The sequence below is a fragment of the Hemitrygon akajei genome, chromosome 6, assembly GCF_048418815.1.
Source record: "Hemitrygon akajei chromosome 6, sHemAka1.3, whole genome shotgun sequence".
In the NCBI taxonomy this organism is placed as follows: domain Eukaryota; kingdom Metazoa; phylum Chordata; class Chondrichthyes; order Myliobatiformes; family Dasyatidae; genus Hemitrygon; species Hemitrygon akajei.
Window position 1 is genome coordinate 99,690,693 of NC_133129.1, and position 26,336 is coordinate 99,717,028.

A 26,336-nucleotide genomic window follows, 5' to 3' on the forward strand; every position below is an offset into this window, starting at 1 on the left:
ATTGATATTTTTCCTGTCATATCCACATTGACTTTCTTTAATCAGTGCCAATTGCCCAAGTGACTGTTAATTCAGTCTAATCATTCCTAATAGAATCCTCCCAATTACCAAATTGAAATTAACTGGTCTGTAATACAGAGTTGATCCCCACCCTCTTTTGTTGAACAAGGATGTAACAATGCAATTTTCTGATATTAAGACATCAGTTGGAATCTATAGGTACTTGGAAAATTACGACTCATGTCCTTGCAGCTTCCATCAGTAACCTTAGATGCATCTTATCTGCAATATGTAACATATCTACATCAAATGCACCTGGTCTTCCCAGTACCTCCATTTTAAAACTTTTTACCCATCCAGAATCCTGATAAAAACTTTTGGCGCTGTAGTTACAGCCACCATCATCTTTCTTGGTGGCAAGTAATACTTACTAACATACTTACTGAGTATCTTGGCCATGCCCTTTGCCTCTATTAGCAAATTTCCTTTTGGTTTTCAGTTGGCCCAGTCGTTCTCTTGTAACTTTTACTTTCTCATTTACATACCTATTTTGGAATCCATTTAATGGTTTCTGCCATCCTTATTTTCATTGTCTCGGGTATTTTATCTCTGAGCTTTCTATAATCAGTCTTGTTTCCCTTTGCGTATTCAACCTGGGATCTTTCATATGTTCCAATAAAACAGAAATACTGATAACACTCAACTGAACAGGCAGCATCTGTGGAAACAGACACTAAGCTAACACTTACCATCAGGAAGGTACAGGAGCCTCAGGACTCACACCACCAGGTTCAGGAACAGACACTACCCCACAACCATCAGCCTCTTGAACAAAGGGGAAAATGTCACTCAACTTCACTTGCCCCATCATTGAAATGTTGCCACAACCTATGGACTCACTTTCAATGACTCTTCACATCATATTCACCTGGAGCACATCTCCCACCCCCACTACTGTTCAACAGCACTTTTATCTGCCAAACTCTGATTCCAATTTAACCTGGGAATGTCCTTTCCTATCAATGACACTTAGTCTGGACAGTACAGTGTTGAAGGCAGAAACATAGTCAATAAAAAGCATTCTGCACAGGTGTCCTAATGCTCCTGGTGTTCCAGAATGATGTGGACGGAGATGGTGTCCTCGGTTGATCTGTTTGCCATATAGGCAAACTGGTGTTGGTCTAGGGTAGTGGGGTGGCGTTCTTAATGTGAGACATAACCAGTCTCTCCAGGCATTTGGCTGCTATGGGGGTGAGTGCCACCGGTCTGTACTTGTTGGGGCATGTTACTGCTGACTGCTTCGGGATTAGTATGGTTCCTGTTAGGAAACAGTTAGGGAAAGAGAGGTTATTGATTTCAGTAAAAACCTCTAGCTGGTCAGCACAGCTGCTCTTTGTGTGTTGATACTGCAGAGATTACATCTCACCTCGTGTGCTCATTGTCAGCACTGTATCCTCCTCGGGTGTCAAGGCCTTCATCACTGGTTCGTTATTGTCCCTGTCGAACCGAGTAAAGAAATTGCTTAGCTTCTCCACTCGTGTGGCATCACTGTTTGCAGGGCAGGAGATCTTTCCTTTATTGTCAGTGATGGACCTGTTGCCTTCCCACATGCATCAGGGGTAGGTGGTGTTATTGAAGTGTGTTGTTTGTAGCTTGGTGGTTCTAATGCCTCTTTAACGGTTTGACTTGGCTTCGCTGCATGCTGCGCTGTGACTGGATCTGTGAGCAGCATTCCGAGCTCAGAGCAAGCTCATAGCTTCAGATTCAGGAATAAATAGATGTTTTCCCCAGGTCCCCTTTAAATATTTCCCCTCTCAGCTTAAATCTATGTCCTCTGGTTCACCACCCTCAAGAAACGGCAATGCTCATGCACGTTATCTACGCCCTTCCTAATTTTATATCATTATCATGTGCCGTGTTGTATGACGTGGGTGATCATGGTCTCATGACCATGATTGTTCTTGGGAAATTTTTCTACAGAAGTAGTTTGCCATTGCCTTCTTCCGGGCAGTGTCTTTACAAGATGGGTGACCCCAGCCATTATCAACACCCTTCAGAGATTGTCTGCCTGGCGTCGGCGATCACATGACCAGGACTTGTGATATGCACCAGCTGCTCCCTTGGCTTCACATGACCCTGATCATGGGGTTAAGCCCAAGGGCGACCTACAGGCTATCAGAGGGAAGGAGCATCTTACACCCCTTTGGTAGAGATACAGTGTATCTTCACCTGGCCACCCTCTATCTCTAAAAGTTCACTTCTTATCGTCCTAAGGTCCTGGGATAAAAACATCAGATTAAATGTTTTCCTGAGGTTATTTCACCTGGCTAATTTCCCAGAATGAATCTAGCAACGTTGTCTTGCCTACTGGGGCAGAAACAGTTGTTGAAAACTCTTTATAAACTCATCGTCCTCTTCACTCCATGTGCTACTGCATTCCCGGTTAGTTTTACAGATAGTCACGTACGTTCGAATGCTGTTCATAAACTTCAGTTCAGAATTCAACACAATCATCCCTCAGAAACTGATTGGAAAGCTGAACCTACTGGGCCTGAACACCTCCCTCTGCAACTGGATTCTAGACTTCCTGACTGGGAGACCTCAGTCAGTCCGGATCAGGAGCAGCATCTCCAACACCATCACACTGAGCATGGGGGCTCCCCAGGGCTGTGTGCTCAGTCCACTGCTGCTCACTCTGCTGACCCACAACTGTGCTGCAACACACAGCTCGAACCACATCATCAAGTTCACTGATGACATGACCGTGGTGAGTCTCATCAGCAAGAACGACAAGTCAGCTTACAGAGAGGAGGTGCAGCGGCTAATGGACTGGTGCAGAGCCAACAGCCTGTCTCTTAATGTGAACAAAACAGAAGAGATGGTTGTTGACTTCAGGAGGGCATGGAGTGACCACTCCCCGCTGAACATCGACGGCTCCTCGGTAGAGATCGTAAAGAGCACCAAATTTCTTGGTGTTCACCTGGCGGAGAATCTCTCCTGGTCCCTCAACACCAGCTCCATAGCAAAGAAAGCCCAGCAGCGTCTCTACTCTCTGCAAAGGCAGAGGAAAGTCCATCTCCCAACTCACATCCTCATCCCATTCTACAGGGGTTGTATTGAGAGCATCCTGTTATGACCCCAGCCCCCTCCTTTGCGAGATTCGCAAGAGCCCTAGTCAAGGGGGGGTCAAATGACCCAAGAGAGAGAGTGAGACGTGCTGAAGACCACGTTCCCCCGGGAAGCAGAATAAAGCGACTCTTTGACTATTGTCTCATGAAGACCACGTGTAAAGCCCTCGGGCAAAGTGGGCTGGTCGCTAAACAAGACAAAAACCTCGGACATAGCCATTGTCTTGGGAGACACCTTTGTGGGATAAGGAATTGGCCTACGTGCAAAATCTCAGGGCAATGTGAGATGGGTGATGGGGGAGGGATTGCCTCACCCCCCACCCTGATGGACATCTACAACCCTGCCAGTCCAGATTAAAGGTGGGCTGCCGAGGCGGGGCCTCAGACGCACCAAGGAGACACACGAAGAAGACACGATAGTGTTTCCCGTCGGAGCGGGACACCATTCTGAAGGAAGCCACGTGCGTTAGATTCCGGATCGGGAGTCTGTGGCTGGAATCACGGACAATCGCTTTTAACTAACAACCAGGAAGCCTGCTCTTCTGATTCCACGGCGGTGCTCCGTAAGGACCCGGGCAGGTGAAGCTGTTTAATGACATCTCTCTCTCTCTCTTTCTAACAAAAGTGCACCAACGTGACACCACAACCGACGGCGGCTGGTGGAACTGCAGTGACCGCAAAAAGACTTTTAAATATCCAGTAAACTATATATATCTACATTACCCCTAGACAACGATAGAGCTTATTTCTGATTGATTATTACTATACCTGTGCTTTAGATTGAGTTGTGACGACGTATATGATCTGAATGTTTTGTAGTAACCATACGTTTGTGCCCCTTTATAAATAAAAACGTTTGAAAATAGTAGCATCAGGCTTCGGTGGATCCATCTATCTTTGCTGGAAAATTACCCAGTTACTGGGGAACGTAACAATCCTGAGCAGCTGCATCACTGCCTGGTTCGGAAATTGCACCATCTCGGATCGCAAGACCCTGCAGCGGATAGTGAGGGCAGCTGAGAAGATCATCGGGGTCTCTCTTCCCACCATCACGGACAGTTACACTACACGCTACATCCACAAAGCAAACAGCATTATGAAGGACCCTATGCACCCCCATACAAATTCTTCTCCCTCCTGCCGTCTGGGAAAAGGCTCCGAAGCATTCGGGCTCTCACGACCAGACTATGTAACAGTTAGTTGCCCCAAGCTATCAGACTCCTCAATACCCAGAGCCTGGACTGACACCTTACTGTCCTGTTGTCCTGTTTATTATTTATTGTAATTCCTGCACTGTTCTGTGCACTTTATGCAGTCCTGGGTAGGTCTGTAGTCCAGTGTAGTTGTGTGTTGTTTTTTTCTGTGTTGTTTTTTACGTAGTTCAGTCTAGTTTTGTACTGTCTCCTGTAACACCATGGTCCTGAAAAAACGTTGTCTCATTTTTCCTATGTACTGTACCAGCAGTTATGGTCAAAATGACAATAAAAGTGACTTGACTTGACTTGACTTGACTAATTGACGATCTGAACTATTATTACACTATGCTCTTTACAGGTTTATCTCCCTGCAAATATGCTCAATGCCTTTCCTTAACTGTCAGACATAGAACAGTCTGGGTGATGTAACTGTACCTCTATCTTTCCTCAATTCTAAACAGATAAGACCAAGAGACCATAAGACATAGGAGTAGAATTAGGCCATTCAGCCCATCGAGGCTGCTCCATCAATCCATCATAACTGACCCTGGATCTCACTCAACCCCATACACCTGCCTTCTCACCATATCCTTTGATCCCCTGACCGATCAGGAAACGATCAACCTCTGCCTTAAATATACTCTCGGATTTGGCCTCCACCAGAGTCTGTGGCAGAGCATTCCACAGATTCACTACTCTCTGGTGAAAAAAATTCCTCCTCACCTCTGTTCTAAAGGGTTACACCTCAATTTTGAGGCTGTGCCCTCTAGTTCTGGATACGTGCACCACTGGAAAAATCCTCTCCGCATCCACCTTGTCTAGTCTTTTCAATGTTTGGTAGGTTTCAATGAGATCCCTCCTAAGATAAAGGATACATTGTCCTTTATCATTCCAGGATAATCTTGGTGCCCAGCTCTGCAATATTATCCTTCATCCATCCTGTCAATTCCCTCCCCTTCCTTGACATCTAATATTCAGAAATATTTTAGCTAGGTGTATGTTGTTACCATGACATTGTAATATTACATAAGTAGCTGCACCTGTAACTGGAGAACTTTGTTTAAAATAAGCTTCTTACATTTTCATTATGCCTACTCCAATTCGATCTTAGACCACCCGGTACTCTCTCAGTCTTGTTTTGTTTGTCTGTTTATTTATTTATTGAGATACAGTCCGGAATAGGCCCTTCCAATCCTTCGAGCTGCTCCACACAGCAGCACCTGGTTTAACCCCAGCCTAATCATGGAACAATTAACCCAGCAACTGCTACGTCTTTGGACTGTGGGAGGAAACCCAGCGTCTGGAGGAAACCCACATGGTCACAGGGAGAAAATACAAACTCCTTACAGGCAGCAGTGGGAATTGAACCCAATTCACTGGTACTGTAAAGCATTGTGCTAACAACTGCCCTACTGTGCTCTGACTTTCAACTTAAACCAGTTTAGTTCTGGTATTATTTCTCTCTCCCAGTCACCTTTTTACTCTTTCTGAGCAAACCCGCTACAAAATTTGAAAAAGGTGACAGTTAATTTCTGTAGATTCAGCTCCCAAAAGAAGCAATGCTCTATGTTGTGTGATGTGAAAGTCAATTCATATTTACGCAAACAAGAGAAAATCTGCAGATGCTGGAAATCCAAGCAACACACACAAAATGCTGGAAGAACTCAGCAGGTCAGGCAGCATCTATGGAAACAAGTACAGACGGAGGGTATTGGACCAAAACGTCAAATGTACCCTTTTCCATAGATGCTGCCTGACCTGCTGAGTTCCTCCAGCATTTTGTGTGTGTTTCTAGTATTTACACGCTACTTTCATTCATTCAAGTGATGTAGGGTTCACTGCTTGAACAAGCATTTAATAAAAGTCATTGGTGACGATGACATAGAGGCGTGCTCTTCAATCCACCTAATCAATACTGAACTGGTTTGCCAGTCCCTGTCCTGGACAATAACCCTCCAGACCATTTTCATCCATATACCTATCCGAACATTTCTTACATCTCACAATTGAACTTGCAGACACTTCTACTGATAGCTAGTTGCACACTCACACCATCCTCACAGAAATTCCCCCTCTGATTCCCTTTAAATATATCACCTTTTACCCTAAACCTATGATAGTTCTAGTCTCACCCAATCTGGGGGGAAGATGCCTGCTTGCATCCATCCTATCTTTACCCCTCATTATTTTGTACACCGCTAAAAGATGCCCGCTCATTCTCCTACGCTCCAGGTAATAGAAGTCCACTCCTATTCAACCTATCCTGTAACTCAGGGCCCCAAGTCCCAGCAATATCCGAGTAAATTTTTTCTGCACTTTTGATATCTTTTCTGTAGGTAGGTGACCAGAACGGCACACAATACTCCACATTTGAACTCGCCAATATCTTATACAACATCAGCATAATATCCTAACTCCTGTTCTCAATGCCCTGATTTATGAAGGCCAATGAGCCAAAAGCTCTCCTTACTATCCTACCCAGCTGTGATGCCACATTCATGGAATTATGGATCTGCTCTAATTTGCCTACCAGTGCAATTGTCCACAGCAGATACATCTCATAGGCTCTTCAAACAACCCTGAAACATCTGGACAACAAAGGTGCATACATCGGGATGCTCCTTATTGACTACAGCTCAACATTCAATGGCGTCATCCCTTCAAAACAAATCAATAAGCTCCAGATCCTTTGTCTCAATACCTTGTGCAACCGGATCCTCGAATTTCTCACTTGCAGACCCCAGTCAATATGGATTGGCAACAACATCTCTTCCATTTCTTTCTTTTTGTATTTTAACGCTATCGTCTTTTGCACACAGGTTGAATGCCTAAGTTGGTGTGGTCTTTCATTGATTCTATCATAACTGTTATTCTATTAGGATTTATTGAGTATGCCTGGAAGAAAATGAATCTCAGGATGGTATATAGTGACATATATGTAATTCAACTATAATTTACTTTAAACTTTGAACCTTAACTGGCTTCTAGAGTTTCGTTTCTGGTCAATGTTATCTCCCAGAATGCTGACAGTGGGGTATTCAATGATGGTAATGAAAGTCATGGGCTGATCGCTGGATTTTCTCTTCTTGGGTATTGTCATTGGCTGGCATTGTTGGGGCATATGTTACCTACCACCTGTTCTTGCGCCTATCTGAACCACTTTCACTGGCAGCTTATTCCATAAATGCACTATCACTTGTGTGAAGTTGCTCTTCAAGTCTGATTTAAATCTTTCAACTCTCACATTAAACTTTTGCCCTCTAGTTTTTAGTTCTCCTTCCGTAAGAAAAAGACTGTTCATCCTATCCAGAAACATCAGGATGTTACACACCTCTATAAAGTCAGCCCTGAACCTTGAAAATATTTCCAGCTCACCAACTTCTCCCTCTGACTCAGGCCTTTGGCGCTTGGTAACATTCTTGTAAATCTTCTCTGAACCCTTTCCACTTCCGTGATGGATTTCCTACAACCGGGTGCCAAAGCTCAAAATGCTTCAAGTGCAGACTCGTCATTATCTTGTACAATGGCAATATTTTGTCTCAGCTCCCATATGAGTGTCCTGACTGACGAAGGCCAATGTGCCAAAGTCCTCCTTCACCAGTCTCTGCCTATGTCACCGTTATGTACGTCCACTGTCAGACCCTCTGTTCCACAACACTTCCCATGATGCTACCATTCACTGTACAAGTCTCATCTGGGTTTAACTTCCCAAAATGCAACACTTTGCACATCTGAACTGAACGCCATTTGCCAATCCTCAGCCCACTTCCCAAACTGATTCAAGATCCACCTTTAATTTTTCATCACCTCCTTCACTGCCTGAGGCACCACCTATTTTACTATCATCGACACACTTACTAACCAAGCCTTGTACATCCAAATTGGTCATATAAACAAATAACAAGTAACCCTGCACTGACCCCTGTGCAACTCCACATCGCCAGTCTTTGACCATCACTCTCTGCTTCCTACCATCGAGCCAATAATGAGTCCTGATAGCTGTCTCTCCCTGAATCCCTCACAATCTAACCATCCAGACTAGCCTGCCATGTGGGATCTTGATAAGGGCCTTGGCTGGAAACATCGACTCTTTATGAATTTCCATAGATACTCCCTGGCCTATTAAGTTCCTCTAGAATTATGTGTGTTGCTTTGGATTTCCAGCATCTGTGTTAATGGACTGTAGTCCCAAAGATTGTGTCTTTGCAAAGGTCTCTACAATTGATTTCCTTATTTTCTCACAAGGTCCACGAACACACTCAGTCAGTCTCTGGGGACTTATACACCTTTATGTGCTTCAAGGCTGCCAATGCATCTTTCCTTACATGATCTAAAACTTTTACTTTTACTTTACTTAATTGACACCAAACAATTGATACTAGAGCGTACAATCATCACAGCGATCTTTGATTCCGCGCTTCATGCTCCCTGAAGTACAAATCAAAGTAAATATAATAAGAATTTAAATTATAAATCATAATTAGAAAATAGAAAAGGGAAAGTAAGGTAGTGCAAGTTAGGTCTGGATATTTGGAAGGTACGGCCCAGATCCGGGTCAGGATCTGTTCAGCAGTCTTATCACAGTTGGAAAGAAGTTGTTCCCAAATCTGGCCATACGAATCTTCAAGCTCCTGAACCTTCTTCCGGAGGGAACAGGGACAAAAAGTGTGTTGGCTGGGTGGGCCATGTCCTTGGCATCACACTCATTTCTTTTGCTTCCATTATTTTCTCTACACTAAAAATCTAATCCACCCCTGTGCCACTTCATATAGATGGATGATCTTTAAAGGGACCCATTCTGCCCCTGGCTACACATTTACTGTTCATATACCAATGGAAATCTCCTTAACCCTACCTGCCAGATCCATCTCATACCCTCTATTTCCCCCCGATTTCTCTCTTGTGTATCCTACACTTGTCGTCGTCGAGGGATTGCTGAAACTCTCCCGACCTGAGACCACAATAACTCTTATTAACCAGGAATCTCGGCTTGCCAGCCTTGTCCATCATCAGATCAGGATCGTGCTGCCACTGAACTCTTGGCATCATATTTTTTAAAACCCTTCATTTGAAAATCATTCTTTACCAGCGAACAATCTCACACTTACAGGACCTAAACAACCAACAAATACTTCACACATAAAACCTAGTCCCACTCATCATGGACGAAGGTTTTGAATCTGTCATACACGTTGTGTATTATTGAAGAGAGGACGGTGAGCATCGATTCAGCTCACTAATCTGACACACAATAGCAGATCATTTAGACTGTCTGAAGCAAGGCATTACATGCCTAACAATATCCTGGCGAATGAAATGTTGGCCTTCATTACTAGAGGGATTGAATATGAGGGCAAGGAGGTTATACTGCAACTATACAGGGTACTTGTGAGGCCACACCTGGAGTACTGCATGCAGTTCTGGTTTCCTTACTTAAGGAAGGATATAATGGCTTTGGAAGTGGTGCCAAGGAGGTTCACCAGGTTGATTCCAGAGATGAGGGGGTTAACCTATGAGGAGAGATTTAGTCACCTGCATTATACTCGCTGGAATTCAGAAGAATGAGAGGGAATCTTATAGAGACATATAAAACAATGGAAGAGATATATAAGATAGAGGAAGGAAAGTTGTTTCCACTGGTTGGTGAGACAAGTACTAGGGGACATACTAGGGGACTAGGGGACAAGATTTGGGGGAGTAAATTTAGGATGGTGATAAGGAGGAACTGCTTTTCCCAAAGAGTGCTGAATCTGTGAAATTCTCAGCCCAGTGAAGCAGTGGAGGCTAACTCAGTAAATATATTTAAGACAAGGTTGGATAGATTTTTGTATAGTAGGGGAATTAAGGGTTCTGGGGAAAAGCAAGGTTGGTGGAGATGAGTCCATGGTCAGATCAGCCATGATCTTATTGAATGGCGGAGAAGGCTCAACGGGCCAGATGGCCGACTCCTGCTCCTATTTCTTATGTTCTTATGCCTAACAATATCTCAGCTTTCTTTCTTACCGTCAGTTCTATAAGAAAATGCTATTTACAGTCAAATTCAGGAATATTGACAATACATTCCTTGTTTCTTTTCAGATGGACATCATTTATAGTACGGTTGAAGGATACAAAGGCGTGAAGATTACAAAGATTAGGTAATCTCAGCAATACCCTGCTCACTGATTCATGCTTTGCAAGGATCACACTGCTTCAGACTTCATTCCAACCTTGTTCCAGATCTGGGCCAGAGAGATGAAGTCCAGAGCTGTGGCTATAGTGACGGCCTTGACCGAGTGTGGCATCGACATGTTCTGGAAACTTAGTCAGTGGGCATTAAAAAGAAATCATTCCCGTTTCTGGAATCATAACTGATACAAAGGGAGGTGGTTATGGTTATTTGAAGTAATTTATCGTAACCACAGGAAATCACTGCAGGAGATCCTCAGGGCAATGTCCTAGGATCAACCACCTCCATCAATAGCCACAGGTGGAGATGTTCACAGATTGCACAATGTTCAATTCCATCCACAGACCTTCAGCAAACGAAGCCACCTATCTCTCAGAAGTGGAAAGTAGTATTTGTGTTTCAAAAGTGATGAAAATGAGGAAACTTAACTAGTTAACTTTAATTTTGGTGATATTATTGTTTTTCTGTCTGCTGCCCTATCTACTCTGATAGCACCTGCCAAAGCTCAAGGGCAGCGGTTACAGAGAAACACCATTATTTGCAGGTTCTCCTTCAAATTGCACACCGTTATGACTTGGAAATATATTGTCAGTACTTCACTGAAGTTGGATCTAAATCCTGGAACTTACTCCCTGAAAATACTGAGGAAGTACCATCATCAGAGGGACTGCAACAGCATCCTCATGGAAATTGGGGATGGGCAATAAATACTGGCCATTTCAGCAAAGTATGGATGTAAAAAATAATTACTAAAATATTAGGTCACGTTGTAATCAGCTAGCTGCTTCAAAATGTTCTTTACTCATGAAATGTACACCGACCCTGGATGGGTAGAGAAGAATTTGCATTATTTTCTAACTTTCACTCTGTCAGGATGAGCCAAAGCACTTCAACCTACTTCTGTCTTAATGTCGTTTTTACTATTGGGGTGAACACGAAAAAGCTTCAGTCAGAACAATAAAGATTTTGGTTCAGGATAACTATTGTCTAGAACATGGGAGAAGATGTCCCTGAGTTTGTTCCAGTAGATGATTTAGGATATTTCCACACCAGTATTTTCCCTACAATTGGCTGGGAAATCCACCGAGATTGCATGATCAAGTCAGTCTCTGCAAAGGGATGATAATCAAAGCCTTTACAACTCAGAGGATGCAAATATTTCCTGAGCCAAGCTCACTCTAAAGATAAAGTCTGAAGCTCGACTCAGTCTGTCTGGCTGTGCAGCTGGTGATGTTACAGAATTCTTGGTGGGATGCATCACAATAGTGAGATCAAACTGAGGACTAGTTGTGGTGTTGGAAGCTTAAATACATTTGGCAAACATTCCCACTTCAAAATCAACTTCCTTATCCTTTTATCTTATTCATCTGCATTGCATCAAAATCACATTTCTCTTTTTTATTCAACTAGTCCGTGCACTCAAAGGAACATCTTTCACCAGGAAATATTTTTGAGTTTCTATCACGCAGACATTGTACCACAAACAAATGGAAGAAATAACAAGTGCTTCTCTAGATTTGTTCTTCTACAAGAACATCAGAAATTGGAGTAGGAGTTTGTCATGGCTCAGACTTTCAATAAGATACGGCACCACGGTAGCGAAGCAATTCACACGACGTCTTACAGCTTGGGAAGCGATTCTGACGTCATCTGTTAGGAGTCCATACATCCTCCCCGTGTAATGCAAGGGTTTTCTCTTGGTGCTTCAGTTTCCTCCCACAGTCCAAAGACCTAGTGGATGGCAGGTGAAATGGTCATTGTAAATTGTCCCATGATTAGGCAAGGGTTGGGGACTTCCGGTGGCTGTAATGGAGTAGGTTGCAGTAGCTATGTGCTCCAAAATTATTCGCTTACTTTGCTGTTTAAACCTATCTCGGTGAGAGCACCATGAGTAGAAAACACTCAAAAAAAAGAGGCTACTTTAGAGACTTTGACTGAACTGTTTCAACAAATGCCAGAGAGACTTGAAAAATTGGATAAACTGGATGACTTGGAATCCAAGTTTGACTTGTTACAGAATTCCTTCGACCTGGTTAAATCTGAACTGAAAACGCTTAATCGGAAACTTGGAAGTATGCAGCAGACTGTGAATGACCACGAAATTCGTATTAAGATACACGAAGAATCTCTGCCAGTGTTGCAGAAGGATATCGAAGGTTACAAGAAAACTACTAAGGAACAACTTTAAAAATACGACGCGTTACTGAAGAAACTTACAGATTTGGAGACCAGGAACCGAAGGTGCAATATCAGAATTCTTGAGCTTCCTGAAAAACTGGAGGGTAATCAACCTATCGATTTTTGTGCTCAAATGCTGAAAGATTTATTCCCTGATATATTATCAGAACTACCAAAATTTGAGCGCGTTCACTGAGTTACCGCGCCTAATTGGGATCCTGCCAAACCTCGCTTTATTATCATTTGCTTTTATGACTATCAGATTAAAGAATGGATCCTCTGTGAATCAAGGAAGAAACACATTATAATTTCATGATCAATAGTTTTGGATCGTTCAAGATTATCCACCGGAAGTTCTAAGAGCTAGACAGGCTTTTAAAGAGGTCATGTCTAATCTTTTTAAGCTTGGCTGTCGCCTTTCTCTCAGAGATCCGTGTAAACTCAAGGTTACTACTTCTGATAATAAGGTTTCTTGGTTTACGAAGCCTGAAGAAGCTAAGAAATTTTTACAAAGTCTCCATGCTTAAATTCAAATATGAGTTGTTTTATGTTAAATGTTTTAATTTCAGGTGTTCAATCAAGTAATTGGCGCTTTGTTGATAACAAGGTTTCTTGGTTTACGAAGCCAATCATTTGTTTGATTAAGTAATTGGCACCTTGATATCTTTCAAACTATGCAAAATATGCAGGCAGACTGCATCCATTTTCTCTTTTGTTGTTTTCCGCCATGACACGGGTTCTCTAATGTTACTTTTTTGCAACTCTTTTTAAACAATACATTATATTCTTTCAATGTTATGTTGAATTTTTACCTGCTTTTTAGTAATTTGACTGAAAGTAATTATGTAGGGTGTACATGTAGTAATTACTGAGGAATGAAACTATAGGGTGTTTTGCTTTACTTTAAATTCATTCTGATTTTTCCTATCGTTTGATTATTTATATACCTTTCGGTCTTATACTGTTTTTCAATAGTATACAATATTCTATATTTCTTATTGCTGGTTTTTGGATTTTTCATTATTTTACCATTTTGTCTTCTTGTTTTTTTGTCTTCTCCAAGGACATCAGAAATTGGAGCAGGAGTTTGTCATGGCTCAGGCTTTCAATAAGATACGGCACCACGGTAGTGTAGCAATTCACATGATGTCTTACAGCTTGGGAAGTGGGGGTTCGATTCTGACGTCATCTGTAAGGAGTCCATACATCCTCCCCGTGTAATGCAAGGGTTTTCTCTTGGTGCTTCAGTTTCCTCCCACAGTCCAGACCTAGCGGATGGCAGGTGAAATGGTCATTATAAATTGTCCCATGATTAGGCAAGGGTTGAATTGGGGTTTGCTGAAGCAACACAGATTGAATGGCCAGAAGGGTCTCCTCTGCGCTGGATCCCAAATAATGTCTGATCCATTCCTGCAACACTTGATTCCACTGCAGATCCAAAATCTCTCAGTGTGGAATATCAATTGTTCCTAGAAATTCAGTTTTCTAATCATAGCCTATTTGAAATTCAATCCGATTAATCAGAATTCTGTTCTGAAGCATTTATCAAATTATTCTAGAAATCAAAAGAGTTCACTCCCTTCTCGGAGAGAACCTGTCATATTCTTGCCAACATGAAACTCTAGTTAATTGAATGTTAGTTAACCAGGTCAGTTGTAAAACTGATGACAAAAGAGTCTGACAATGAGTAATAAATGCACCAAACACAACATGACAAAAATATATTTAGAAAATAAACCATTCAGTTCTGATGTTGCCATGAACACACCCAGGACCTGAGCAATGTGTTTCCCAAAGGAACATCCTTAAATCAACTTGATCGTTGTAAAGGTGAATACTTTCAGTTGAAAACGTTGACCTGTGCATTATGGCTTCAAAAGAGTATAGTACTCAAATTCGAAAGTTCAACATAATATTTATTAACAAATTACATATATCACGATATACAACCCTGAAATTAATTTTATATGCTCAACAAATCTATAGAATAATAGCTATAATAGAATCAACAAAAGATCATCCAACTACTGTGTTTAACCAGAGTGCAGAAGACAACAAACTGTGCAAATCAAAATGAAGAAACAATAATACAAATAAATAAGCAATAAATATTGAGAACATGTAACGAAGAGTCCTTGAAAGTGAATTCATTGGTTGTGGGAACATTTCAGTAATGGAGTGAGTGAAATTGAGTGAAGTTATCCCCTTTGGTTCAAAGCCTCATGGTTAAGGGTTCATAACTGTTTCCGAACCGGCTGGTGTTCCTGAATCGGGATTAGATTTACAGCCCCAAAAGGGGAAGGAAGGTATTAAACTCAATTCCCCCAAAGAAAACCAAAACTGTTCATTGACATTTCTACCTCTAGATGATAGTTTTTTTAAAATCATTACCCATCTATACCCTTCTCTATTCAGATGCTAAGGTTTAACTCGACTAGTTTAACTTGTGTTTTATTTTTGCAAACAGGCAAGGCAGTATCATTGTGGATCATGAAGTTTTACTTGCTATGAGCACCTCGGAAGGATTTTCTGAAGAAGTTCTCAATAAAACAGTCGAAAATATCCAAGCAAGTCTAAAAAATTCCAGTTCAGCAGGAGGTAGGAATTAAACTCAAAAGGGAGCTTTACACTGTACGTAATCTGTGCTTTACTGAAATGTTCAGTAGGACAGAGTGTATTACTGGCCTTGCAGTGTTTGATGGAACAGTGTAGGCCTTTCTCATATCAGAATATTTGACTGAATTTCCAAGAGTGTGATTTACCCGGTTTCATTTTTTTACCCTTTTACATTTAATTTTTATTTATCATACATTTTTTAAATTAATTTGTGCTGCATGAATTGTTATTATCTGCTCTGCACAGACTGGAGTAGTGCTGCCATCTCGTTTTCCTGAGCAACAACAATAAAGTTTTGTGCTCTTCTGTTCTACTCATGGGTTTGGAAATGAAGTTTTGCTGTGCTCCATGACCCAGCACTGAAACCCTTCACCTAAATTGTCATCAGATTCAGAAAACTTCCTTTCTTTCATATTTCAGCTTTATTTCATCCTGCAATCATTTATGAAAATTATTTATTTTAAAATTTTAATTTTCAGGCAACAATGGATTTGTTTTCGATAATTCCAGTATAACTGTGAAAAAGCCTGCTTTGAAAGGTAGGACGTGCAATTTAATACTTTGTTACAACAGAACAAATCAATATTGGGTAATTAGGTGTAAATCTAAGTACATCCAGTTGTTTAAATAGCTTTGATGGTACTTTTAGTAGCAGAAATATTGGTAAGCAGAAAACTCCGTTTTAGGTTACACAACCAGCTGCAGTGGAGAAAAGATTCTTTTAAATCTGTGAGTTGTTGTGAATGCACTGAGCAGTGGACTTTCTCATATAATTAACAACATCCCAAAACAGCCCGTTGACGTCTCCCTAAGCAAAATACCAACACTTGACGAAGTCAAGGAGGCCATCAATACCCTGAAAAACAACTAGGCCGCTGGACTTGATAGAATACCAGCCAAGGTCTACAAAATTGGAGGTAACCCATTTCATTACCAACTGCATCAACTTCTTATCAAGATCTGGATAAATGAAGACATACCAGCAGTCTTTAGATACTCAGCAATTATTACCGTCTACAAAAGGAAAGGCGACCGATCCGAATACAGAAACTTTCATGGAATTTCCCTGTTAGCAACAGCAGGAAAGCTCCTCACCCGCACCATGAACAATCGGCTCAAGCCTTTAGTCGAGAAGATCCTTCTGGAGAGACGTAGACCATCACGTAGAACAATCGACATGATCTTCACAATGCGACAACTACAAGAAAAATGTCGAGAACAACTTCAACCTTTGTACATGGCATTCATCGACCTCACCAAAGCCTTTGACTTGGTATCAAGGGAACTCCTATAGGATGTCCTATCCACCTATAGATGCCCTGAAAAGTACATTCATATCCTGAGGCTGCTCTGTGATGGCATGCTTGCCACAGTCATGGTCAGCAACAGGAACTGTGAGCCTTTTCAAATCAGATCAGGAGTAAAACTGGGATATGTGATTGCCCCAACTTTGTTCACCATTTTCATTGCGACAATTATCCACATCATCAAGAATGACCTACCCCCAGGAATCAAAATTGTCTACAGAACAGATGGCAGACTTTTCAATCTTGCCCGTCTCAAGTCCAAAAACAAGACATCTACGAGTTCCCTCATCGAGTTCCAATACGCAGATGACAAGTGTTGCAGCTCTCTCAGAAAACCACCTACAACAGATTCTGACTGCCTTCAACCGTGTATACACGGAACTTGGACTTACCATAAATTCCAAGAAGACTCAGATCATCTACCAACCGTCACCAACTGAGACAAATCAGATAGAACCAACAATTCAGCTTGGTGAAGCAACCCTAGAAAACATGGACCACTTTCCGTATCTTGGAAGTCACCTCTCCTCCAATGTTGACCTTAATGACAAGATCCAACATCATCTTAAATCTGCTGAAACAGCTTTTGAACATCTCTGAACAAGAGTCTTTCATGATCGTGACATCTGAACAGACACCAAAATGTTAGTATACAAAGCAGTGGTGATCCCAACACTCCTGTATGCATCAGAAACCTGGACAACATATCGACGACATCTGAAGGCACTTGAAAAGTTCCATCAACGCTGTCTTCAAAACATCTTAAATATCAGCTGGCAAGATAGAAGAACCAACGTCAGCATGCTGGATGGAGCAAAAACAACAAGCATTGAAGCCTACGTGATCAAGAACCAACTAAGATGGAGCGGTCATGTCGTTCGGATGAAAGACAAACATCTGCCAAAACTAATCTTCTACTCCCAGCTTAAAGAAGGCAAACATAAAAGAGGTGGACAACAGATCTGCCACCTGGAACCATCTGTCCTGAATTCAGAAGAACTTTCAAAGCCAAGATTGGACTCATGATTCACTTGAGAGCCCATAAATAGATCAACAGAATGAAGACCATCATTCACGACTTTGAGGGATGGACACGATGACGACAACTTCTCGTGGTATCAAAGATCAAAAACCTGATACGAGTATAAAAATGGTTGAGTTTCTCCCAAGGAATTAGACAAAACTGGAATTCCACACTCAACAATTCTTCACCGTCTCATCTCCATGGTGCATGAACTGTACCTCAATATTCGTTCCTTCTGTACAATTTATTTACTTTGTAATTTATAGTAATTTTATGCCTTAGCACTGTACTGTTGCCACAAAACAACACATTTTTACACCATATATGACCTAATTCTGCATCCTTTGCTTCACACATCTGCTCATCTTTGAGGTGTCATTTTGTTGGTCCATAACAGACCAAAACTAGTTCCAGTACACTCAAACACCGACAGAAAGGGGGTTTTATTCCCTGTTAATTTTCATGTCATTTCTGTAATGCTAATAGGTCCTTACATTTTGCAACAACGACATTAAGCTTGTTATTCCACACTTCTTGTCATGAGTAGAGTAGAGAGCCCTCTGTATAGGCATGTCAGACATGAAGGACTTGGTACAATTTCACAGAGGATGATCACACAGAAAGTTTGATCACTGTTTGAGAATGGCAGTATCAACACACTGAAAACAAACATGCTGCTCAATTGTACCTTTCCCCCAAAACATTATTTTGTTAATAAATAGAGTCAAGTTAACATTATTGTCATGAACGTGAATACAGTGAGGCCCAGGTATAAGGAAATAATTTCTTGCAGCGCATAGATTCTGACAATACACAACTTAAATTACACAAGACAATGAAGAAAAAATGTGTAAACAGGACATCAGTGCAAATCACAGCTAAAACAAAGACAGACAGACAGAAAGGGGAAACGAAGCCAGAGTAATCTGGTGGGGGAGGGGAGGTGTACAAGCTGGCAGGTGATGGGTGAAGCCAGGACAGGGGGATTGTAGGTGGCTGGGGGAGGTGGTAGGTGGTAAAGCTTAAGGGTTGAAGAAGGCTAATCTGATAGGAGAAGGAAGGGAGGTGACAGGCAGGTGAACAGAAGGGGTAAGAGGGCAGCAGGATGGGGAATGGAAAAGAAAGAAGGGGTAGGGAGAGAAATGACTGATAGAGAAATCGATGTTCATGCCGTCAGTTTGGAGGGTACCTAGAAGGAATGTGAGTGTTGCTCCTCCAATCTGACAGTTACCTCATTGTGGCAATAGAGAGGCCATGGACTGACATGTCAAGATGGGAATGGGGAACTAATTAAAATGGTTGGCCACTGGGAATTCCTGCCTGTTATGAACAGAGTTGTTCTATGTTGGATCTCACAAGTGTCAAGGCCACACCGGGAGAACCTGATACAATGGATGACCCCGAAAGATTCGCAGGTGATATGTTGCCTCAGCTAAAAGGACAGTTTGGGGTTGTGAATGGTAGTGAGGGTGGAGATGAATAGGCAGGTGTAACACTTCCACTTGCAGGGAGAGGTGCCAGGAGGGAGTATAGTGCCAAATGTTAGTTTCAAATGGAATATGTGTTGTTCCTCCATCCCAAGTGTGGCCTCATCCTGACAGTGGAGGAGGCCATGGATGGACATATCGGAACGGGAATGGGAAGTGGAATTGAAATGGGTGACCTCTGGGAGGTCCAGCTTCTTTTGGCAGACTGAGCATAGGTACTCAATGAATAGGTTTCCCAATCTAAGTCGGGTCTTACCAATGTACAGGAGGCCACACTGAGAGCACCGGACACAATTTATGACCCCAACAGACTCACAGGTGAAGTGTCACCTCACCTGGAAGGGCTGTTTAGGGTCCTGATTGGTAGTGAAGAAGAGGTGTAGGGGCAGGTGTAGCAATTGTTTCACTTGCAAGCATAGGTGCCAGGAAGGAGATCAATGGGGAGTGTGAAATAGACAAGGGAGTCAAGTAGGGAGCGATCCCTGTGGAAAGCATAAAGTAGGAATGGGAGGGACAGAAGTGCTTGGTGGTGGGAACCCGTTGGAGGTGGCAGAAGCTTCAGACATGATGGGAGGTGGGGTGGTAGGAGAGGACAAGAGGAACCCTATCCTTGGGAGGGTGGCAGGAGGATGGGGTAAGAGCAGACGTGCATGAAATGGAAGAGATGTGGTTGAGGGCAGTATAGAGTAAGGGAAGCTCCTTTCTTTGAAAAAGGAGGACATCTCCTTCATTCTAGAATGAAAAGCCTCATCCTGAGAGCAGATGCAGTGGAGATGGAAGAATTGAGAGAAGCGGGTGGCGTTTTTCCAGTGGGGTGGGACGAGGAGCAGGGCAGGTATCTGTGAGAGTCCATGGGTTCGTAATAGACATCAGTGGATAAGCTGTCTCTGGAGATAGAGACAGTGAGATCGAGAAAGGGGAGGGAGGTGTCGAAAATGGACCAAGTGAATTTGAGGGCAGGGTGGAAGTTGGAGGCAAAGTGGATGAAGTCGATGAGTTCAGCACAGGTGCAGGGAGCAGCACCAATGCAGTTGTCAATGTAGTGTAGGAAAAGTGCTGGACAGTTGTTCATGTAGGCTTGGAACGTAGACTGTTCCACACAGCCGATGAACATGCAGGCATAGCTGGGACCCATGCGAGAGCCCAAGGCTACCCCTTTAGTTTGAAGGAAGTGAGAGGAGCCAAAGGAGAAATCATTCAGAGTGAGGACAAGTTCTGCTGGGTGGAGGAGTGTGGTGGTGGAGTGGAATTGGTTAGGTCTGGTGTCCAGAAAACAATGGAGAGCTTTGATGCCTTCCTGGTGGTGGATGGAGGTGTATGCTGACCCACCACCACATCAGTAATTCATCAATAATAACTTCTATTTCTTTACTATTGACAGATAATTGCACTGCATTAGTTCCTGGTAAAGCCAGCAAATATTATAAACTGGTTTTCACTGAGAAGAAGGCTGTATGTGTTTCAATATGTGATTCAGCAAGGAATGACTCAATGAAGTGTGGAAATGGAATGTGCGGAATGACAAACAATGGACCCTTGTGCTAGTAAGAGTTTAAGATCATTGTTCTCTGAATATTTTCATATCTTTACAACTTTAATAGTATTCTTCTGCACAGTAAGGTTCCACAGCCATTAAATCATAAAGCATAAATAACTGCATGAAGAGCCAACATCATTTCCTTTCTTAGATGGAGTGGATTTGCCAATGCAGTCTGGGTTCAATGTTCAAGGATCTGCAATATCTTGAGTCTCTAGATTTTATGAGCTGTTGAACATTATTCATATTGATACCTAAACAAATTTCTATTTCACTATTTTTAGATGATACTTTGTAATGTAATAGAACTTTTCTGTGGGCCTTTGTTAGGAAGAATGTGACCTCAAGTACCCAGTGAAATTTCTTGATGGTTAGGATTTCATTAAAAATGAATTCTAACACTTGAAATATGCCCAAAACACTGTCACTGCTCAGACAGAACAGGTGCATCAGTTCTAATAGCTGTGCAATTGTGGCAATGTGGGATGGATTTTCAGCCCTGAGGACCTCAAAGTACAAAACCAAAAGCAAGAAATTTCAGTCTATAATAATGATCTTTTCCTTCACTTTCTTCCAGTTGCGATGTGAGTCGAGACTACTGGTACTTTGGTGTTCACTGTGATTATGCGATTCACAAGAATGGACTGATCGCTGGTTTATCAGTGACACTAATTGTACTTGTCCTTGGCCTTCTGGCTATTACCATCTACAACATGAAGTTTCGCAGGACCATAAAGCAATTTGAAAGCAAAGGGTATAGTAAAATATGTCCTTATTTGTATTTTAATGTAATTATTATGTTTTTATTCTGGAGATCCTGATATATATATCTCCTGAAATAAAATTTCCAAAAACTGAAAACTCTTGAAAAGTTACTAAGTGAGCACTTGAAGCACCATAACCTTCTGCTCTCTATCTGTACTGTAAATTGTTTCTCTGACTAACCAAATGACTGAACTTCTGGCTCCAGTATCTTTTCAATCTTGTCAAAATAGATCCATTGGATCTTGAAAAAGGCTTTAATATACAAGAAATTAAATGGAAAAGAGTGTCAGGCTGAATTCTGAAGAAAGTTAGGCTAGACTTGAAGTTCAAAGTTCAACCAGGATCCTTTTGAATGTCAGAACATGGTCAAGGGGCTTGTCTGCATTTTGCATAATTTCTGAATAGAAAGGAAATTGTAGTTCCAAAAATGCAAATAGATTGGCAAAACCAGAAATATTGAGGGGATGTGGGAATAATTATCTTATCTTCTCGTCAGTTTTTTAAGCTTTAGTGGGTTATGACTAGGTAACGTGGACTGTGATATGTTGAGTAACCTTGAGCGGTCCTGTTGAACAAAGTACAGAGCCTTGTCTAGTACAAGGTAGTGGTAAATTCAAAGCTAATCTGTAAAGCAGCATTTTGTGTGAGCCAATGGTCAATCAATGAATCAGCTTCCACTGGAGTTACTATTCATTCAAATTGAGTTATTTTACCACACAGTGAACTTGGATCTTGGTGCAGAAAAGAAAAGAAATGGGTGATAAGATCGGAATTAGAGGGTTGTTTCTCAGAATGAAGGCTGATGACTCACATTGCTGTCATTGGAACCCTGGTTGTTTGTTATTTATATCAACAATTTGAATGTGGATGCATAAGGCTTGATTAGTTTTTGGATGACAACATTCGGATGTGCAGTTGATGGTGAGGAGATTGCTGGCTGATCTTGATCATTTAGGCGAGTGAGCTGAGGAGTGACAAGTGGATTTCAATGCAGATAATTATGAGGTTATATTATGCAGTTTGGAAAGTCAAACGATTGTTGGACTTGCTGTATACCATAAATAAATAGGACACTAGGGCTATAATGGAACAAGGGATCCTCGGAGTACAAGTACTTATTTCATTAAAAGCAACATGACAGGTGGACAGGGTGGTGAAAAGGGCATTTAGCATATTGGCCTTCATCAGTCAGGGCACTGAGTACAGGAATTCAGTTAGAGAGTCACTTGACCGTAGACATAGCAGCAGAATTAGACCATTTGGCCCATCAAGTCTGCTCCGCCATTTCATCATGCGTTATTTTCTCTCTCAATCCCAGTCTCCTGCCTTCTCCACTTAACCTTTAATGCCCAGAACCTGTTGAATAATCAACAGCCATCTTTGGCTTCTGTGGCAATGAATTCTACCCCCTGGCTAAAGAAATTCCTTCCAATCTCTATTCCAAATGGAAGACCCTCTATGTTGAGGCTGTGTCCTCTAGTCCAAGACTCACCGACAATAGGAAAAATCTTCAATATTTGATGCCTTTCAATATTTGATGTTTTAGTGAGATCCCCCCTTATCTTACAGTACTCAGCTTAATACAGGCCCAAAGAATATTAACCCTTTCATTCATGGAATGATTCATGTGAACCTCCGCTGGATTCTCTCCAATGTCAGAACATATTTTCTGAGATAAGGGGCCCAAAACTGCTCACAATACACAGGTTTGGTCTGACTGATGTCTTATCAAGCCTTGACATGACTTTTATATCCTTGTCCTTTCAAAATGAATGTTAACATTGCAGTTGCCTTCCTCACCACTGACTCAACCTGCAAGTTAAACTTCAGGGAATCCTGCACAAGGACTCCCAAGCCCCTTTGCAGCTCTGATTTTCAATTTTCAGCCCACTTAGAGAATAGTCTGCTCCATTGTTCCTTCTACCAAAGTACAAGACCTCACACTTCCCTGAACTATATTCCATCTGTATCTTTGCCCTTACCCCTCATCTGTCTGTCCTTCTAAAGACTCACTGTGTCCCCAGAACGACCTGCTCCTCTACCTACCTTCATGTCATCTGAAAAAACTTGGACACAAAGCTATCCAAATCATTGATATATAACATGAAAAGAAGCGGTCCCTGCACTGACCCGTTCGGAACACCATACAGCAAATCGGATAAAGCCCCTGTGATTTCTATACTTTCCCTTATGACAGAGAGACAATCTTTTCATGTAGTTATTTAATTATAGGTATTCAGTGATAAGGCCAATCAGTGTAGAATCATCAGCAAATCTGATTAGCAGATTGGAGCTGTGGGTGGTGACACAGTCATGGGTTTACAGAGAGTAAAGGAGGGGGCTTAGTACACAGCACTGAGGGGCACCTGTGTTGAGGGTCAGAGGGGCAGAGGTGAGGGAGCCCACTCTTCCCACCTGCCGGTGATCTGACAAGTCCAGGATCTAGCTACACAAAGTAGGGAGAAGGCCGAGGTCTCTGAGCTTCTTGTCAAGCCTGGAGGGAATTATGGTGTCGAATGCTGAACTGTAGTCCAAGAGCAGCATTCTCACATAAGCATCCTTCTTCTCTGGAAGTGTAAGGACGTTGTGTAGAGCTGTGGCTATTGCGTCATCTGTCGATCGGTTTTGTCAGTAGGTGAATTGCAGGGGGTCCAGTGTGGATGGCAGCAAGATGCAGATACAGTCCTTGTCCAGCCTCTCAAAGCATTTGATTATTATTCAGGTGAATGAGACAGGACACCAGTCTTCCAGACATGTTACCTTGGACTTTTTAGGTACCGGAACAATGGTGGATGTTTTGAAGCAGGAGGGTACTCTACACTGGGAGAAGGAGTGATTAAAAACATCTGTAAACACACCAGCCAGCTGTGCTGTGCACATCCTGAGCACTCACACTGGGATGCCGTCCGTCTACCGGTTGGAAACATTAGTGTCCCTCAGCCTCAGAGATGACCAGAGCTGTAAGTCTCCTCAGGGGCTCAGTATTGGTGACATTGAATCGACATAAAAAGGATCTAGCTCGTCTGGGAGAGAGGCGGCGATGTTGGCAGCATCATCGCATTTAGCTTTGAAGTCTGCGATGGTGTGCAGAACTTGCCATGAGCTGCGTGTGTTGTTGGTGGAGAGTTGTGTCTGGATCTTCTCCCTGTATTGTCGTTTCATTGCCCTGATGACTGCGCAGATCGTAGCTGCATTTTTTGAGCTCCTGCTTATTATCGACCACGTAAGCTCTGTGTCGCGCGGTAAGTGTTGCTCGTACGGCACGGTTGATCCAGGGTTTCTGGTTTGGATAGACCCTGACCGATTTCTGGGGCACAACATCCTCAATGCCCTTCCGGATGAATCTCTTGACCCCATCCGTGAACTCGGAGACATCCTTATCAACAAAGACATTCCAGTTGACATCATCAAAGCAGTCCTGTAGCATGGATTCCGATTGGTCGGACGAACAGTGGACAGTTTTAACTATGGCTGCCTCTTGATTCAGCTTCTGCCTGTAGCTTGGCAGCAACAAGATGGAGGAGTAATCCGATTTTCTAAATGGGGGCGAGGGAGCACTATGTATGCGTTGTGGAAGGGAGAGTAGCAACAGTCAAGTATGCTGTCTCCCCGTGTGCTCACCTGGATGTGTTGACAAAACTTCAGAGAGTCTTTAGTCAGCGACGCTCTATTAAAGTCAGTGGTGATGACGAAGGCAGCCTCCGGGTATGCAGTCTCCAGTGCTGATGGTCTCGTACATTTCCATGACCTGGTTACTATTCAGAGGCCTATATATAACTCCCATCGTGGTCTCTTTACCCTTGCAGTTTCTTAAATCTACCCATGAAGATTCTACATCTTCCAATCCTATGTCACCTCTTTTTGAGGATTTGAAATAATTTTTTTTTTACCAACAGAGCCTCCACACCTCCTCTGCCTACTTGCTTGTTCTTTCGATACAATCTGTTTCCTTCCATGTTCAGCTCCAAACTATGACCTTCCTTCAGCTACACCAACTTACATGCCAATCTCTAACTGCGCTAAAAGATCATCCACCTTATTGCATCTCCTATATGCATTTAAGTATAACACCTTCAGTCTGGTATTCATCACCCTTTTCAATTTTGCCCCAAGGTTACACTTCAACTCAATTTTTCCTCAGTCTCACACTGCATCTATTTGTATAAAACTGCTCATCTTCAGCCCCATCACGCTAGTTCCCATACCCCAGCCAAATTATTTTAAACCTTCCCCAAAAGGTCTGTCACACCTGTCCGCAAAGATATTGGACCCCCTCGGGTTTAGTTGAAACCTGTCCTCTTTGTGCAGGTCATACCTTCCCCAGAAGAGATCCTAATGATCCAGAAATCTGAACCCTGGACCTTGCACCAGTTCCTCAGCCACACATTCATCTGCCAAATCATCCCATTCTTACCCTCACTGGTGCGTGGCACAGACAGCAATTCAGAGATTACTACCCTGGAGGTCCTGCTTTTCAGCTTTCTAACTAATTCCCTACCCCTTTTCCAACCTATGTTGTTGATACTAATACATACCATGATCCTCTGGGTGCTCGCTCTCCCCATTTATAATGTTGTGGATGCGATCCAAGACATCCCTGAGCCTGGCACCTGGGAGGCTAATTACCATCTGAGTTTCTTTTTCAGGTCTATGTAATCTCCTGTCTCCTCCTCTGACTATGGAATCCCTTATCACTATGGCACTCATCTTCTCCCTCCTTCCCTTCTGACCCACCGAGCCAGACTCAGTGCCAGAGACTTATTTGATTCAGATTCTCCCTGGTAGGTCATCCCTTCCCAACAGTATCCAAAGCAGTATACCTGTATTGATTGGAACAGCCACATGGGCACTCTACGCTGGCTGGCTTTTCCCTTTCTCACTCTTGACAGTCACCGAGGTACTTGCCTCCTGCAACCAAGGGATGACTAT

General features: G+C 42.5%; 1 protein-coding gene across 1 annotated transcript in view; it reads left to right on the forward strand.

Moving 5' to 3' along the window:
* LOC140729348 (mucin-17-like) overlaps positions 1 to 26,336 on the forward strand; it is a 52,856-nt gene that overhangs the window by 11,570 nt on the left and 14,950 nt on the right. Inside the window, exons 4-8 of the mRNA XM_073048998.1 lie at positions 10,403 to 10,461; positions 15,139 to 15,269; positions 15,767 to 15,826; positions 20,487 to 20,649; positions 21,220 to 21,396. Of these exons, the coding sequence (XP_072905099.1) occupies positions 10,403 to 10,461; positions 15,139 to 15,269; positions 15,767 to 15,826; positions 20,487 to 20,649; positions 21,220 to 21,396 (590 nt within the window). The remainder of the gene's footprint in view (positions 1 to 10,402; positions 10,462 to 15,138; positions 15,270 to 15,766; positions 15,827 to 20,486; positions 20,650 to 21,219; positions 21,397 to 26,336) is intronic.